At 37.3% G+C, this 19,327-nt stretch overlaps 3 protein-coding genes across 4 annotated transcripts; 1 reads left to right on the top strand and 2 right to left on the bottom strand.

Moving 5' to 3' along the window:
• Positions 1 to 5,432: 5,432 nt before the first annotated feature.
• Positions 5,433 to 7,840, bottom strand: LOC118433183. Of its 2 annotated transcripts, XM_035844870.1 has the most exons (6): positions 7,171 to 7,839; positions 6,916 to 7,086; positions 6,721 to 6,846; positions 6,458 to 6,654; positions 6,200 to 6,362; positions 5,434 to 6,120 (listed from the first exon to the last, which is right to left on the bottom strand). In XM_035844870.1, the coding sequence occupies exons 1-6, from the start codon at positions 7,406 to 7,408 to the stop codon at positions 5,891 to 5,893; spliced, it is 1,125 nt and encodes a 374-aa protein (XP_035700763.1). In that variant the 5' UTR covers positions 7,409 to 7,839; the 3' UTR covers positions 5,434 to 5,890. The 2 variants fall into 2 exon arrangements, with proteins under 2 accessions (XP_035700762.1, XP_035700763.1); XM_035844869.1 differs by having other exon boundaries at positions 5,433 to 6,120; positions 6,721 to 7,086; positions 7,171 to 7,840.
• A 139-nt stretch (positions 7,841 to 7,979) lies between these two features.
• On the top strand, positions 7,980 to 9,652 carry LOC118433144. Its single transcript, XM_035844796.1, has 3 exons — positions 7,980 to 8,257; positions 8,721 to 9,074; positions 9,174 to 9,652. Exons 1-3 carry the CDS (start codon positions 7,999 to 8,001, stop codon positions 9,650 to 9,652), a joined length of 1,092 nt encoding a protein of 363 aa, XP_035700689.1. The 5' UTR covers positions 7,980 to 7,998.
• A 577-nt stretch (positions 9,653 to 10,229) lies between these two features.
• On the bottom strand, positions 10,230 to 14,214 carry LOC118433143. The gene is made up of 3 exons (XM_035844795.1): positions 12,733 to 14,214; positions 10,435 to 12,656; positions 10,230 to 10,246 (listed from the first exon to the last, which is right to left on the bottom strand). The coding sequence occupies exons 2-3, from the start codon at positions 12,320 to 12,322 to the stop codon at positions 10,230 to 10,232; spliced, it is 1,905 nt and encodes a 634-aa protein (XP_035700688.1). The 5' UTR covers positions 12,323 to 12,656; positions 12,733 to 14,214.
• Between the last annotated feature and the right edge of the window lie 5,113 nt (positions 14,215 to 19,327).

Raw genomic sequence — 19,327 nt, 5'->3', positions numbered from 1 at the left:
CTGCGCCGGTAGTAAATTGCGTCTTTAATTTTTTGCTATGTTTGTGAATAACAAGTAAGCTGTGGGCGCCTGTCGGCGCCCTTAGAATTTGGCGCAATGGGCAATTGCCCCGGTTGCCCTCCCCAATTTCGGGGCCTGGTCATAAACTACGTATTTATTATTAATTCTTGATGTCATTTAGTTAATTAAAATTGAGAAGTTCATTTAAGTCATTGAATTACATATTGCATACAACGTGAAAGAAACGACACATGTTCATGAACTTATCGGGCATAAATAAATTGTTCAAAGAAATATAGATTTTTAAGATACGTGAACAGTAATCAGATAAATGTGCAACCCTACCGATAAAATATTCCTGCTTCTGTCCCAGTTCTTGCTTTAAATCCTTATCCATGAACCTGTTTATTTATAATCCGCTCCCCTTGAGCAGTACCAGAGATAGGTTTTGATTTATGCAAAAATTATGCAAAACCAACGGTGTCCCATTATCTATGAAATTCGAGCCAAACTTGATCTTCAGCCCGGTACAGGCCTTTAACTCCTTTCTCAGTTTCTCATCAATTTTGATCTCCAATTCACAAGTTCCAAGGAGGAGAGCACATGTCGCGAGAAGCCGTTAATTCGTGATGCCAGTGTTCCGATGAGAATATTGCTTATCATGGAAGAACCAACGAGCAAGGGATACACGAGAAATCCAGGCATTGGAATTTCATTATAAAATGAGATGCTTGCAAATAACGAGAAAATCTCGAGCACAGGGTTGCAAAGCATCATGGCGGGAATGATTCTTTCCGAAATGAAGACGTTAAATGATTTCTCCAAAATTTGAACGTAGCGGTAAAGCTGGATGAAATCGGAATGGTACAGTCACACAAATCCGACCGGGTTGTGATAAGTCTAAATTGCCATGAGAAAATAAGATTATCAGTTATTACTCGTTTTCAACAATTCTTTCTTCTTACGGACAGCATTACAAAGACAATTCCTCGTTCTCATGCAAGGAATTACGTAAAGAACAATATTTTGAAGCAGTTTCATGCAAGTGAGTTTTAGGCAGTTTTAGTTTCCTAGAAATAGTCTTATTTCTTTGCAGTGTAAGAAACGTAAGAACTCGCTAGAAAGGAGTGCAAGATATATTTGCCATCTTGCGACCAGCCATATGAACCATCTATGGTATCCAAAAGTAGTACATTGCGCCTTGCATTTCTTCAATGGCAAAATAACTACATTAATATGTACATATATAGTGGCAAGAAACAATGCTATGGAACACCATGGTTAAATTGGAGATTCGATCAAAACGAGTGAAGGTGAGCGCTCTACCAGACAAAATATTAACTACCACAGAACCTGAGACACAATTTGAGGCTGGATAAGAAGCAGGCCTGTGTCCTATATGTGGCGTGCAGGCCTGTGCCTGAGTGATGGCGACTCGGGTTGGTGGTACATCGTCGTCGGAAGTTTGGTAGCGGACAAGTCGAGGGAAGAACAACTCGCTGGCGGACAAGTAAATAAAGAGGACAAGTCGAAGAAGAATATTTGGTCGAAAATATGGAATTGTGTTTTAGCTTTAAAATTTACACTCAAATTAAATTGTGTACAAGATTGTCAAAAATTAGGTTTCTTGTCTTTTTGAAAATTTCCATGTGTTAGTCTATCTACGCTTTAAGCATGGGACATCGCTATGTGTTGGAGCAAAAGCAGTTAAACATTGTGCGATAAGAGCCTGAATAATAGGTTCTTCTTTGACTTATCAACAGGTCGTTATGTCTTTTATCGACATGCGTAACTCTACCTAAGAACTTAAGTTCTTAGGTAAAATGCTAAGTAGCATTTTAATGCCACACGTTTTACAAAGTCATTTAATTCGAGCGTCTGATAATTTTCAACCAGATTCAATATCTGCCGATTTAGTTGAATTTGTACCGGTTAGCTGCGGGAGGGTTGCTAGAAATTTTGACACTCGACCGTGGCGTTACCACGGTCTAGTTTTGCTCACTTGAAAATACTTCAGTAATCTGTAAGGAGGGATATGAGAACTTTCACACAAAATTCTGAAGCGTCTGTTTCAATTTTCTAGTGAATTATTTGTTCAAGCTCCATTGATTTTTACCCTATTATGCACACTCCAAATAATGCTCTTTTGTAGAGGGACGACACATATGACAAACATAAAATTGGATTCGACGAAAATGTTAGACTACGACACTTTTCGCTCCCACGAGTTACCCTACTACGAGTTGTCCAACTACCACCCTACCCGCCTTCGAATTATCCAACGATGATTTACCCGTAACCCTGGCGACTCGCCACCACTCAGGCACAGGCCTAGTGATGGTAATCCGTAACCGATCCTATCCTAGGATCGTAAAAACTCGGATAGGATCGGATTTTCACACGGATCGGATAGAGGATCCGAGGATCAGACAATCCGATCCGATCCGAACCGATGAAATCCTAGGATCGCACAGGATCCTCGGATCATCCGATGTAAACTCGTTTCACATTTGGTGAGTTCATCACATGGCGTACATTATCCGAATGAGCCGAATTATCCTATTATTTTACACCACTTATTTTTATTTTTGCGTTCAAATTATTCAATTTCGTATGATTTCAACGCCAAAATAAAAATAACTGGTGTAAAATAATAGGATAATTCGGCTCATTCGGATAATGTACGATGTGATGAACTCACCAAAAACCGTTCCAATAAATAAATAAAAGCAGCTGGTAAAGTTTTTCCATAGTTAGACACAAGGTGTCTCACACATGTCATCCGCGGATATCCTACGATCGGATATCCTAGGATCGGACCGCATCGGATTTCGAGTAGAACCGGGAGCCGATCCGATCCTAAAGCGAGCAAATCCGATCCGATCCGATCCTGTATTTATCCGATCCTATCCTACGGATCGGTTATTTTAGGATACGGATTACCATCCCTACACAGGCCTGAAGTAATCACCCTTACTCTATGAACAAAGAGTCGCTTCATCCATATACCTGCATGTTAATCTACCGGATTTTAACAGAGTTCATACACACATATGTTCTCCAATATCTCATACATACACACATAACCATTGAAAAGTGACTAATAAAAAACAACATTTTGCACAAATCTTATACATATATTCCCCATTAAGCACACGATCTCTCGCGTCAAGAAAGGTTAAAGTTCAGATATGCCAGGTTTCAGCCGGATTTCTTCTACAGATGTAAATATATTAACTGCCTCGCATTCACTAGTTTATGTGGACATTATATATGTATATAAATACATATGTAAATTAAGTCATACTTATTAATTTGCAACACCTACATCGCACTTATTTTTACAGATAGTTTCAGCTGCTACATGCATCCAGAAACAGGAATTATTACAAAAACATTCAATAAAAAAGTGCACTCATTTACAAATATATACACTCTTAGAAATCCAGCATTAAATAATACCAAGCCATCATCATACATAAGTAAGTATGTATGTACTTATGTACATACATATATATGCCTTTACCAAAGTGGTTATATTAATAAGTACTTAATACCGCACAGTATCTAATAAAGCTTTACCATATCGGTGTAGCAAATTTTGGCGGACCTGTATAATACTTCATTTTAAAACCAAGCAGTAACAAGTTTAATGTTTAATTCCTGCTTGACTTCTAGATAATTCGAATTTCTAACCGTGTGCCTAACACAGTAACATTTACCATGCAGACCCCATTCACCGAAATATTTACCGTTATCCTTTCCCAAGTAGCCAAGTCATGCAAGTATTGTACCTTAGTGGTACAACAAAATATGTGCAGGTTTCATGCAAGTTTGACCATTTTTATTTGCATTACATGTACAAACAACTAGTGCAGATTTTGTACGAGTGATATGCACTAAAAATGCACTGCATAGTGGCGTGTACTAAACCTGCAGTATAAGTTAGTGCAAATCTAGTACACAAAATTATGCACAAAATATGTACAATTAATCAATGCTAGTTATGTATCACATGCTTGTAGATTTATGCATATAATAAATGAATTTGCATATTTTTAACAATTATTTAATTTATTAGCTCAAAAATGATAATCCTTTGATCTTTAAAGTAAAAAAAATAATATCCCATCAGCTAATTACACAATGGTATACAAAAATATTTCTTGCCACTAATAGGCAACAAGACACATTTTTTGTAAATGCTACCTTTAGCAATTTCGCATTCATATACATCTAAATTATAAACTACATAAATACCTAGTTTACCACTAGCACAAGGGTAAAGGTTAACATCTTCTTTGGACTTGAAGTATTTTACACTAACATTATCAGAATCAGAAGTTTTGCAATTTAAAATGCAGAATCTCCCATCTTTTGTAACGTAACAGTTATCGGCTGGCGAGCCACCTAATTTTAAAGCTTTTACCTTATCTAAAGTTGAGCTAGAGAATTCGTCAATCTCTCCAATGCGCTTTACAATTTGGCTTAAATGAGCTGACTTAGAGCGGAGCAATTTTTTCAAAGGAGACATGTAATTTTCAAACTCGAAAGCACTATAATTATCTAAAGGACCATGAATAATAACATCTTGCCCTACATGAAGAAGACTATGCATGTTATAAATTAATAATTCCTTGTAATAAAGTTTAGGAATCTCGTGCACAAATTTGTTTAGTAAACTTTGTGCAAAATCTATCCATTTACATTCAAAAGACTACAAACTAAAATATACATCGCAGAGTGAAATAATAGAAAATGTTCATACTTTTTTCCGTCAAGAATATTCCTTAACGTAGCGGGACCAACATATAGTAAGAAAAGTCTAAACTCGGTGGCTTTCCAATGTTTTAAGTCATTAATACCTCGACATTTTCGAGCAAATTCTTTAGGTACTTGAACTCTAAAATTAATTAATCTATCTGATATTATTTTTTGTTGAACACTGGATAATTTATGTGGCCGCTTTCCCTCCGTCCAAACAAGCAATAATTTTTTCATTGTTCCTAATAAGCAAAGGTGCATGTAATCTAAAGGAATCTGTGAAATCATACCAAGAGACAATGATTCTAAAGGAGATGGCAAAACGTCTTTGTGATGACATTCGTACCAACGCTCTCTAAAAGACTGGTCCGTATATTCTTCACAAGGAGCTTTAATTGAATAGAGAATACGGGAATTTTTATAACTACCTCTGCGATAACACCTTTCACATCCAAAATAACCATTGTGGGCTTTTATTCGCTTAAGAAAGCTGCGAGCCGGCGCATCAGCTACAAGACAGCGAATCCTAACTGAATAATGACAGCCTTTAGCGTGCACACCATTTTGCTCCAATTTTAGCATTTCTTTGACAAATGGACCCAAGAAGGTTTCTAAACTTTGTGGCTTTTGAGATCCATAAAATAAACTCCAAAATTGCTTGTTTGAACTTCTGGAAATTGGCAATCCATCTATTCCAATTTTAAGTGTTAAAAGATTCCGTAATTCTAGAAAATTGCTCAAATTGGGAATTGTAAAATCTAATAAGTTCCCCGATTCTATTACTTCATTAATATGTTTGAGGATTCCGAAGTGATAAAATTTTCCCCCTTCAATATCCCTAATTTCTATGACCCGTTTAGTTTTTAAAAGTGTTCTAGGATCCATTGGAAACCCCTCATGAGGCAGCCATTCACGGGCTAAATATAATAGTTTTGACAGAGCGATATGACTAATATTAAACTCGGTTGCCCATTTACCTAACTGAATTAATTTAGACTTATTATTAATTGGTGGGATAACAGAACAAGTTGGCATAAGATTTTCAGCTTCCTCAATTTGCAAATTACTTTCTACATGTTCTAAATTAGCGATGTGACGAGAATGCTGGTTGTTTGATTCGTCTTCATTACTCGTCTCTGCCAGAATCGTTGTCGTACGTTGAGTTCGTTGAGTTCGAATTCTCTTGAGTGCCGCGGTGACCACCCTCTCCGCTCGCCGTTGCAGTGTTCTGCGTGGGGTGACAAGTTTTGTTTTCATTTCTCGATTTATCACGTTGTGAGGACTGTCGAAACCAGGAAGCAATGAAGCGATTGATCTGGCGATCCGTTAATCCAGGATTTGATAGTCTGACGGACTCTGAAAGTGAAAAATAATTATTATTATTTAAAAAAATACTACAATTTGTATTCTAATGTGTATGACTTGGTTTGTTTACCACGAGTAAGTTTTACGAATAACTTATCCCCAACTGCTGTTTTTCCACTCTTACTGGTATAGCGAAGGGTCAGCGCCAGTTGATGACAAATCATCCAATCAAGGGTGTCGTAAACACACTTCGTGCCACCGGAATTACCACCAACTTTTGACAATATCAAAACCTGAAACACATAAGCAATATATATTCTTATTTCCTACAACAGTTATCAATATAAAGCAAGCAAAATAGAATTTGAAAAACATATATAGTACATACTTCTTCCTGGTAGTTGCGTGGGTCCAATAACCATAATTCGACTGCATCCACGTCAGCTGTTGTTTTAATTGGCCATTTCCATCCAGCCCAGCGGGAGTTGGCACCTCGATTTTGTAATGAGTTCAATAGAAGATTCTCCAAATTTTGCACTCGTTCCAGTAAAAATGCTTGGTTTCGTAATGATTCTTCTTGAAAATCTGCAAGTTCAGAAAAAGTATTTTTACAATGCAAAATATAACCAAGTAATATTATTTAATAAGTACTTCTAAATTCTGAAAATAGCTCTGAGAGTTGCTGATCCGCCTCAACTCGTATGTATGGAATTTGTAGGGTCTGCAGCTGTTGATCGTTTGGGATTTTAGCAGGACCGTTCACTTGCCGACTCGAGCCTAAACCACAATTGATATTTTTATACATTTTAAGATCAATATAAAATGTACTTTTTTTAAAGTTCTCACCACTATTTATTTGATGAAGCAACGACGGAGGTGGTTCTGATACGGCCGGGGTGACAAGGACTTCTTCATTTTTTCGAAATCGTTTTCCTCGTCCTAATTCTGCATCAGTCGAGTCAACCTGTTGATTCCTAATGTGCTTTTTTGCTTTTCCCTGTGCTCTTTTGTAGTTATCTAAAAATTAGATAAACAAAATATGTTAAGAATGAAAATTTACCAGTAATTTTAATTCAGTAGGTTGGACTAGAATAAATTTACCATGAACTCTGACACAAGTGACTTCATAAGTAATCCAATCCTGGCCAGGAACACTATTTAGGTTGGATTGAATACTTTCAAAATCCTTCGGAATCGGATCAGGAAACGGACAAAACTTTTTTCCTACTTTTTCCGATATCCAAGAACCTGGAACAACACTTACTCCATTATCTAAGTGAAACTCGACAACCGTGAAAGTTTTATCACTTTGGTCTGCACTTTGAACCAATTTTTCCATGTTAATTAATTATTTAATATTTTAAGAAAGAAGAAAACCACGTTTTGACGGCTGTAGGAAATGAGTAGAGAACTGTGTAGCATGAAGATGGCGCCTGATCACCCTTTTTTTCTTTGTGCATATTTGATGCTAGTTTGGTGCATGGAAATCTGCAGCAGAATTCATATATTATTTGGTGCATATTTGGTGCATATTTGATACAGATTTTATGGTACAATTTTAATGTAGATAAGTTTGCATAAAACTTATACATATATTTAATTACTAAGTAGATGCCCAGAAATACGTACAAAGTTGGTAAACATTTTGTACAAATAGACTTGTAAATATGTGTTAGTGCATAATGTTTACTTTTCATGCACAAATTTTATTGTACTAAAATATCTGCACAAAATCTGCATAAATTTTCATTGTGACTTGCACAAGATCTGCACAGAGGCTACTTGGGTTCCATCCTTGTGATCAACTCAAGTCCTGGAATTTCAGAAGGAATCAACCATTCAAAAATTATCGGAATTACGGGCAGCTACTCTACTGCTGAATATGACGTTTCCAAGTGCAATCCTGTCATTGGCCTAGGCATTGTAAAAATGGTATCGACGAATGGAAATTGCATCAATATTTATCCAAACTCTAATTGTACCGGATGGTTCATTCGGTTCACTTATCGTGAGTCCTATGCTCGCTTGCCCCGAACTTATCGCTGGGTTGGGGACGAAGTTATGCCTCGTGGGCTGGAAATTGGCTCTGTTGGACCTTGTTTTGATAAATGTGACGCAAGAAATTGGTACGGTGACCGAAAACAGGAACCAGTCCATGTCACGTTGTATGACGAATGGGATTTCACAGGTAATTAAATTAAGTAATGAGTACGCTTTAAATAATCCGGTAACAGGGTATTACCGGCGGGCTATCCTTATGGTCATAATGTTTGTTTGTATCATTACCAGTTATACTCAACAGTTTTGTAACAAATTTAGGTGCATGCATACTACCGTTTGGTAACAAATTGTTAGCATGGTGTTAGTCGCCAGCGGTCTTTGTTAAAACTCGGTTAAAACATAGTTAATACTTTTTAATTACAACCCGCTGAAACGCCTCATGTAAAACCACAACCTCAATAGAGTCCGGGATACGTACCCCTCGTCGAATAAGCTCTCGTCGAACGGGTAACTCGTCGAATTTACTTAGGTATCATTAAACTCCTCGAAACCAACCACTCGAATTTAAGTTTAATTGATCTTTCGTCGAAATGGTCTGCCTACGCTTTTTCCCACTTGAAGTAAATATTTGTAATTCATAATCGTTTCAGGTAACTCCACGAGTATCAGTATCGACGGAGACGGCTGTTTCTTAATCCCACCCTGGTCCGAAACATGGATTCACTCCATGAAAATAACCGGCGATGAAAACTCGTGCATCGAACTTCACGATGTGGCCAGTTGTGGTGGAAAATTCACCCAGTTTCGCCCTGATTATCCCGTGTTGCGGAATTTGTTTGGATGGGGATTAGGGGACCAGTATACGTTTGCGTCGTTTGTAAAGGCAATATCGCGGTGTGGACAATTCTGCAATAAATCTGTGCCCGAAATCAACCCTGAAAGTGTAGTGCCGAGTATGGTGGGGAAAAGCATAGTGACGCTTTACGAATACCAGGGCCATTATGGTATGTACATATCTATTTGCACGCTTGGAAATGCAGTAATAAAATAATACTAAGCGGTATTCACAAATACATATATATGACATATTTATCTACATTCAGGCCATTCCATCAATCTTAATCTTACCAATGGCTGCGTCTCTTTGGCCAACGATACCAAGTATGCATTCGTCCAAACGTACGGACAATGCGTTATCTTGTACGGACTGGCGAATTGTGAAGAAAAGCAGGGCTTTTACACCCTTCAAACGGGAGGGAAACCAGTAGAATATTTTATTCAGAAACTTCTCTACCTTACGATTCCAGTTCCCCCGAAATCCATCAAGTCGTGTGACAATTACGACCTAGTGGAATTAGTGGACGACCAAGTGCCACGAGTGGACGAGGAACAATGTGGACTGGAGAATACATCATCACTCGTCTCGATACCGATTTGGGGAGTGATTCTGTTCTGTGTGGGGGCCATGTTTGTCCTCGCCTTTACTGCGGTGGGGGGAGCATGTGTTCATAAAAGGTGTGCACATATTGACGATAAAAGACCAGTGGAACGATTAAGTGTCGCGTATAAATCGGATGCGTGAGATTTCTTTGTCTTGAAACTGGGCAAAGAATTTGTATGAGTAGTGTACGAATAATTCTTAGAATTTGATTTATCAGGTTCAGGTATCACTAAGGGGCCGTTCAAATAAATTATGTAAGGTGCGACGGAGGTGGGACTAACAATAAGTCAGTGATAAATATGGTGCCTATGTTAAAGGAGGGTCCAGAAAATCGTGATTTTACTCTACATAATTTATGAACGGCTCCTAACCCGACGAACCAAAATCTGCAACTATTGTACTAAATTTGTACAACTGGATTAATGCATATTTTCCGTGAAAATGTGAAGCTGACTTGTGCTTATTTTGTACAAGTCAGATGTACAAAATTCATACCAATAATTTATCACTACAAGTTTACTTGTACCAAATATGCACAAAATTAACACAAACAAATATGTACGCATTTTGTGTAAATTTGGTGATGATTAATATGCATTAATGAGGTGCGACTTTAGTGCGAATTTGGTGCGAATTTAGTGCGAATTTGGTGCGAATTTAGTGCGAATTTGGTGCGAATTTAGTGCGAATTTGGTGCGAATTTAGTGCGAATCTATTGCTAATTGTGTGTTAATGCTACGCATGAAATTAATACACATTCATTTATACGAATTACTCAAATTTCAATTATTGTTTATTTATTGAAACTTGATCTGCAATGAATTTATTTCTACAATAATGTATCCTTCAAATATTTAACTAATTAAAAGATGAATTGCAAATTGGGATACAAAAATATTTGTCATTAATTGGCAGAATTATGCATTTACGGCGCAAAGAGACAGGTGAAATTAAAATGTATTCCTGAGCAATGTCACATAAAATGCAAATATCTAACTTAGAACTTTTGCAAGGATATTGTTCCACGTCTAGTCGACTTTTAAAAACCTTGGCTTCGAACTCACTGTCAGATATCTTATTAGTTAGTATGCAATATCGTTTATCAACAGTTAGCCAAACATTGTCACCACTTTTTGTACTCGGTCCACTATTTCGTAAACTAGTTTTTTCGACTGCAGATGAAAATGATTCTATTTCACCTACCCGGTGAATTACTTGACTCAGATGGGATGAGTTGGATCGAATCATTCTTTTTATAGTTTGCATAAAATTTTCGAATTCAAATGCACTGTAATTGTCCAAGGAGCCGTGACTCTCGACATCCAGTTTTACATGCAACAAACTATGCATATTATAAATCATCAACTCAGGATAATACAGTTTTGGGATTTGCTCCACAAAATTATCTAATAATTTTTGTGCAAAAGCAACCCAATCGGGTTTTTTTGTGCAATTTGATACAAAAATATAGATTGCAGTATGAAATAATAAAAAGTGCTGATACTTTTTATCGTCCAGAACCTTCCTGAGAGCAGCAGGAGCAACGTAAAGTAAAAATAATCGAAATTCTGTTGCCTTCCAATGCCTTAAGTCTTGAAGACTTCTACATTTACGCGAAAAGTTACAAGGGATTTGAGTTCCGAAGGAGATAATTCGATTAGAAACTATTGATTTCTGGAGATTTGACAATTTATGTGGTTTCTTGCCCTCAGTCCAAACAAGAAGTAACTTTTTCATAGTGCCTAGTAAGCACAAATGCATATAGTCAAGAGGAATCTGAGAAATCATTCCTATTGACAGAATCTCTAATGGAGAAGGGTTAATTGATTTATGATGTGACTCATACCAGCGTTCTTTAAATGATTGATCTGTATAAAGATCACATTCCTTCTTTATTGGGTAAAGAATTCTTGAATTTTTATAAGTTCCACGTCTATAGCAACGTTCACAACCAAAGTATGCGTTATGCGCATTTATTTGTTTCAAAAAACTTCTTGCAGGTGCATCTGCTGTGATGCAGCTTATCCGAATAACGTAATTAATGTTTCCAATTTCTAAGCCGTGTGCTTCCAGACCCTGCATTTCGGTAACGAAAGGGTGTAAGAACGACTCGATTGATTGAGGTTTTTGGGATCCATAAAATAAGCTAATAACAAATATAGTTGAGGAAGGATCTTGATCAATTTTACCAAGAATTGGCCAAAATTGTTGGTTTGAACTTTTGGAAATGGGAAGCCCGTCTACGCCAACTTTAATTGAAATTAAATTTTTTATGTCTCGAAAAATTGGGGATCGAGTTTTTGATAATTTTACGCGTTGTACAATTTTGATAATCTGCGAAGTTAGTCCAAAATGATGAAATAATCCACCTTCTATTTCGACAGCCCTAATATTTCTGTCCGTTTTCAATAAGGTTCGTGGATCCTTTGGAAAACCTTCCAATGGCAACCAATCCCTAAGTAGTCCCAAAAGTGGTGACAATGCATTATGATTAATATTAAAACCCGTTGCCCATTTGCCAAGCTGCCATGATTTTGAAATATTTTTCTCCACAATGTGCAATTCATCTTTACATGAGCTGTTAGTATCACTAATACTACTCAGACTAACTAATTCGGTATCATTTAACTTAATATTATTTAGAGCGCCTACCCCTTCACTATTATCATCATTATCATTACTGACTATTTGATCCGGCGATGGTGTTGTCGGCGGTATTTGAGACTGGGGAAAATCTATCCGTATCCGCTTCAGTGCTAGTTGAAGCCATTTCTCCGCCCGACGTTTCTGCGTTTGTCGTGATGTCAACATTTTCGGTCGAAATAACTTTCATTCGAAACCAGCACCCAATGTGATGATTGATTATTGAGTCTTTTACAGAAGGGCCTGGATTTCCAGCTTTAACAGAATCTGTTGTATATATATGCAAACATGATCAATAAGGCTATATTTTTCATTGACTAATCATAAATAAAAATATGAGACCTCTAAGTAGATTAGCTGCAAGTCGACTGGCAAAGGGAATTTTGTTACTCTTAGCAGTGTACCGGATTTTAGTACGAAGGTCATTCGTAATCATTGATTTTAATATGTCGTACACGTCCTTAGACACCGATTGTCCACCCTTCCTGGAAAGGAGCGCAACCTGTAAGGGCATCGGGTTATTATTATTATTTTAACTCATTTGTATTGCGCTAGAACATATACATACATATACATACCTCTTGGTTATAGTAGGTTTCATTTGCCAGTAACGTTTCAATATTCTCCAGCTCTTCCAGTGCTGATTTCTCAACGATTCCTCCTGAAATTCTATGTACATACACACAAAAGATTAGGATGTTTAATTTTTTTTAAAGTAATCAATGTTGCATTACTCCTGAACTCTATTAGTAGAGAGTCAATCCGTGGATCCAGTTCTAACTGAATGAGTTGAACTTGTGGAGTGTCGCTACTCACTTCTTCCGTTGTGGGGTTGCCGGCGACGGTGTCATTCACTATAAATATACACATGTTAAACAACTAGGGATAACCACAAAAGTATCAGATCGAGAATCAAATGTTGTTTTTAACTACATAATTTTGAACATAACTTTGTATATTTTAATTACCTTCGGAATATAAATTTGTCCCAGGGGCCACTAAGCTATTCACCTCAGGCTCTTCTGCAAATGCTTTAGGGCGACGCTTTCTTGGCTTGTCGTTGTCACTGGACTCGATGGGTTTATTCTTAATGTACTTTTTCAATTTTTTGGTGGCCTTGTCGTATGAATCTATAAATTAAATTAATCATGGTTGAATAAATAAGCCGAATATATCTTAAAGTAAAATTAGCTAACAATATAAAATTACCGTATGTTGCGACATATATTATGCCGCAAGTCGTCCAATCCTTTTCCGGGAGGGCATGCGGGTCGCTTTGGAAACTTGAAAACCCTTTTGGGATCGGATTAGGAAACTTGCACCGAGTTCTATCCTTTGAAATACAGGTCGACGGCACAATTTCCACCCCTTTGTCGACCTCAAACTCGAATAATACGAACTGCTTTAAATTGTCCGACATAGGATCGATCGTAAATGTAAAAATCTCTTCCGTTGGAAATTAAAAGTGGATAAGAAATTCTTGAGTTGATTTTACGGCGTGGCAAAAGCAATAACTGACTCGTGCTTCATTTATTTAATGGAAAATGGACAAATGATACTAATTTAGTACAAAAATATTGCAGATTAATTAATACGAATTTTGTGCGAATATTCTGGCACCTGTTTACTACATTTGGACTTGTACAACTTCCCGGGTATGAATTATGTATGAATTTAGTGCAAGGAAACTGATGAGAATTTAGTGCCACCAAATACGCACTAAATATTCACTTATTCCTTTGTACTAATTTTGTACCAATTAATTTGTGATAGTCTAGTGGATTTTATGTGCTAATTTATTGAAAGCACGCAAATTAATACAAATTTTGCACAAATCTTGTACAAAATAATTATTACATTTTTATATGCACAAAAATTGCATAGACTTGCATTAGGATTCGCAGTAAATTCGCATTGAGGTTACTTGGGAAGTGTCGATAAGTAATCCGGTAAATAATATTTCTAATGGTAACGGTTAATGTACATATGTATACTATTAAACTTTACGTTACCGACCCACAGTAAATTTGTTATCACGCTTGTAATAAAAATTTTATGTATTTGTATTAATTATTTATTTTTAATTCTTCATGTCATTAAGTTAGTGAAAAACAATTGAGAAGTTCATTTGAATTATATATTGCATACAACGTGAAAAAACGACACATGTTCATGAACTTATCGGGCATAAATAAATTGTTCAAAGAAATATAGATTTTTAAGATACGTGAACAGTAATCAGATAAATGTGCAACCCTACCGACAAAATATTCCTGCTTCTGTCCCAGTTCTTGCTTTAAATCCTTATCCATGAACCTGTTTATTTATAATCCGCTCCCCTTGAGCAGTACCAGAGATAGGTTTTGATTTATGCAAAAATTATGCAAAACCAACGGTGTCCCATTATCTATGAAATTCGAGCCAAACTTGATCTTCAGCCCGGTACAGGCCTTTAACTCCTTTCTCAGTTTCTCATCAATTTTGATCTCCAATTCACAAGTTCCAAGGAGGAGAGCACATGTCGCGAGAAGCCGTTAATTCGTGATGCCAGTGTTCCGATGAGAATATTGCTTATCATGGAAGAACCAACGAGCAAGGGATACACGAGAAATCCAGGCATTGGAATTTCATTATAAAATGAGATGCTTGCAAATAACGAGAAAATCTCGAGCACAGGGTTGCAAAGCATCATGGTGGGAATGATTCTTTCCGAAATGAAGACGTTAAATGATTTCTCCAAAATTTAAATGTAACGGTAAAGCTGGATGAAATCTGGATGGTCACAGTCACACAAATCCGACCGGGTTGTGATAAGTCTAAATTGCAATTAGAAAATAAGATCATCCGTTATTACTCCTTTTCCACAATGTTTTCTTCTTTCGGACAGCATTGCAAAGAAAATTGCAAAAATGGTGTACAAAAAAGCAAAATGTAGGCACCCCTAGCGGCTCACTTAACTAGAGAGATTGTCCGCTAGATGAATTTTATTCCTCATCCTCATGCAAGAAATTACGTAAAGAACAATATCTTGAAGCAGTTTCGTGCAAGTGAGTTTTTTTAACCAGGGTTTCATTTCTGATTGATTTGCAAAGTAAAAAACGCAAGAAATGGCTGGAAAGAAGTGCAAGATATATTTATTAAGTAGCTTCAGCTACTTTATGTGAAGACTTTGTCTGTCTGTCTGTCTGTCTGTCTGTCTGTCCGTCTGTCTGTCAGCAGGATAACGGGAGAACGGATAAAGATAATCGAAATCGCTTTTCGCCATCATACATAATACCCCAGGGGGAGGATCCTATCAACTTTTGGGTGCAACCGGACCACACCCACGGTCGCCAGGGGGTGTGGTCGGGGCAAAATGAGATTTTTAGTGCAATTGAATCTATGGATGAAATGGAGTGAAATTTTGAGTTCCCCCGTTGTGCCACACCCCCCGGGCGCCAGGGGGTGTGGTCGGGGCAAAATGAGATTTTTGAAAAAATTGAATGCATAGATGAAATACAGTAGAATAAAGTGCTCCCGAGTTGTGCCACACCCCCTTATCACTAGGGGGTGTGGTCGGGGCAAAATGAGATTTTTGAAAAAATTGAATGTATAGATGAAATACAGTAAAATCAAGTGTTCCCGCGATGTCGTGGGAGTGCTTGGAGTGAAGTAGTCTGAAGCTACTTCCGTATGCGCGTTTGCGACGGTTTATTTGTCATATTGCGACCATATGTATGAACCATCTGTGCCAACGAAAAGTAGTACATTGCCCCTTGCATTTCTTCAAGGGCAAAAATAATTAGATTAATATTTAGCATTTGGCAAGAAACCACTCTTTTACGGTCACTTGTACCGGAAGAAACTGATTTCAGGGCAACGCTGTGAAGTTCACCACACGGTCACGAATACGTTAACACACACTCTAAATAAAAATGAGTAAAATTTACTCAAGGTTCAGTAAAAAAAGGATGACACAACAAAAAGATAACATTTACCCAACCTTGTGCAAATTTTACACACCGTTGGGCAAATTTTTGAAATTTTACACAATTTTGGACAAATTTTGCACAACGTTTGGTAAATTTTACCTTTTGGTTGTGTCATTCTCTTTTTTACACAACCTTAAGTAAATTTGGCTCAATTTTATTTAGAGTGTACATATTTATATAGTTCACAGTTTGAACAATGTATGTATGTCCATATGTATATTAACCTAAAAAATATTTGAAACCGAATCTATCCATACATACCTTTCCATAACTCGGAGAAAGTTGAGGATGAAAATTATCCCAACGAAGAAAATATGCACTAACTGGGTCGATGCCGAATTGATGATGTGAAAGCACATCCAGGTTTCAAAAGCATGGACACCTAAGCCACCCAGATACCTGGCCCCGGTTGCTTCAGCACTCTCACAATCTGACAACATCGACATCATGAATGGTGGAGTGCTAGAGTTCTCAATGGTCCGGATTGGTCCGGATCAGCCCTGATCCGAAACCGGACCGAGGCCCGAAACGGTCAATCCGAAACCGGACCGAAAAATTTTCCCTCGGCCCAGAACCGGACCGGGACCGGACCAGGACCGGACCGGTCAATCCGGGCGGACCGAAAAACATATCGCTATAGTATAAAGACCCATAGTATAGTATAATAATTACACATTATAGTACTTATGTATAAGTAGTGCATTGAGATTTATATACATATTATTTATATATATACTCGGACATATTTATATACCTACTACTGCCATATATTCTGTCTCAAGCATTCCGCGCGCAAAAAACATCAGTAGCAGTTACGTTAGCCAGTTGTACTATTTTTTATTGAATTCCCCATGCAATTGTCTATCAGAAACCATCTTCCGAAATTTTTTGTGATACAAGGTGCTAAAATGACAGATCGGACAAATCGACGTGTTGCAATTTTTCAGAAACATTTTTGCAAACATAAAAATTCGGCATTTTTCAATAGATCATTAAAAATCGGAACTAATTGCAAGATGGTCGACCATACCATAAAATGATCCACTAACATTGGCAGTGTTGATAACCGAAAACCGAGTTGAAGGGAACGGTCAAAAAGCTCACAAAAAATCACGAAGGCGCACAAAACCTGAACTCGGCTGAATTCACGCCGGATCCTAAGAAAAATTTCCCTACAAATGAACGGTCCAAGTAAAACTACGTCCCTGGCCCCTAAGCTCGACCTTGGACTTATGTCTTTAAGATGAGAAAAGAAACACTTGCTAACTTCACGCCAAGTAAAAATAGTACCCTTGAAAGCCGGGCACTGATCATGCGGTACGCGCTTGAAAAATTGAAATAAGTATTTTTCAAAGATAAGTAAACTTTCACAATAAAGGCCATATAAAATTAGCAAAAGCACTTTGTCCACACCCCACCAGTCCATATTATTCATAAAATTTTTTAAAATATTAATCGGACCCACCATCCAGATTCTGTGATTTTTTTATTCGGCGTAGATTGGATTTGGTCAAAAAAGTGAATTGTCTTCCTCTGGGGGTGAAATTTCTTGTCAAAAAGCATTTTTTGAAGTTATCGAGCGAATGGAAGAACCACTGGACCACACTCTATTAAAAAATAGCTGCTAAGTATTCGAGCAGGGCTCAGGACCTGCTGATAAGGCCAAAATAGTAAAAATGGGGTAAAATTCCAAAATTTCTTACTCCATTTCGGATCAAGAATAAAATTCACTGTCGCCGAACCTCAACCTTCTGGAATACGATATGTGGTCCAAACTGAAGCTAGATACATGTGCTAAACACCACATAAGTTTGGAATCCGAGAAAAAATCTGTCGCTTAGAAATGAGACTAATATTCCTTGGAATGAGTGCGTACCGCGAGTGAGATGTGGATATCTGGACGTTGGGCTATTGTAGCTTCGAAAGGAGGAAATTTTGAAAAGTGCCCGGTATATTTTGTAGGGAATTTAATAGGCTTTCTCATGATGTCGTTCGTTTTTTAAAATTCACTAAACTGAGTCCGCTACATTAATTTGTTTAGTGGTCAAAACTTATAGCAGTAGTAGGTACATACATAAGTAAATGTCTTATATATGTAACTATACATGAGATATATATGGTTCATATATGCATGAATATATAACCAGAATGCCAAATGTTTCAGATTTAAATACATGTATCGAATGAGGTCTCATAAGTTTTATCGGCCAGTGCGGTTATACATATAATCTCAGGACAAATTTACATTTTCCTTTTCAACAATTAACAGGTCTTTTTTAATTTTTAAAATACATTAGAGAGAGTAGGAATTAAAGAAATCCTCCCAAAATCAAGGAGCGTAAAAACTTTAAAACCTTATAAACACAATTTTTATGGATCATGTGGAGAACTTTTGAAAACTACATAACGTAGAGTTTGAACACATTGAAAATTCATGAGTTGGGCAGAAAAAATTCAAACATTCGAGGTCAAAGCATTAAAATTTTCTTGCGCGCCAAAATATCCGGGCGGACCGAAAACCGGCGGTCCTTGAAAAGCTGATCCGAAACCGGACCGAGGACCGGACCGAAACTTTCGGTCCGGATTGGCGGATGGCCCAATCCGGGACCGAACCGTCGGATTTCGGTCCGGTCCGGGCCAACCCGAAGCCCATTGAGAACACTATGGAGTGCACTGCATTTCCCGCAATAAGACGAAAACCAGCATTGGAACTGTGAGGCACCCAATTTCGCAGAAGAGAACGAACAGCATGACCGCCTTCTTCTCCAGGGTGTCGGAAAGTTTGGGAAGATCTGTTATGACGATTAAAACAATTAAATACGTGGCAAATATTTTGTCTGTACTTTTAGAAATCTAGTACTAAGCATACCTGTTCACCTTCATTCGTTTGACTGATTATGATAGCGAATGAAAATATATTTCTTGTCATTTGAATGAAAATGACGAAAGGATTTTGTCGTTTCAGATGAATGACTGCGAATTAAAGGATTCACTCCGTCAATTTTTCACCGTAGGCTTAATACATTGGGCGAAGTAAGAACTGAACTTTTTCTTTTTCTTTAAAAAGTAGTGAAGTTAGATGAAGGGAAATGAAATGAGTTTGAAAGAAAATGAGTAAATATGAAGGAAAATCTTCGGTCAGAAATCGGGATGACTTTTTGAATGAAGCCTAGATTTTTGAACAGGATAGCAATTGATATTT

This window comes from Folsomia candida, unplaced genomic scaffold (assembly GCF_002217175.1).
Source record: "Folsomia candida strain VU population unplaced genomic scaffold, ASM221717v1 Fcan01_Sc043, whole genome shotgun sequence".
Lineage (NCBI taxonomy): Eukaryota > Metazoa > Arthropoda > Collembola > Entomobryomorpha > Isotomidae > Folsomia > Folsomia candida.
This window is presented reverse-complemented; position numbering and strand designations above follow the sequence as displayed.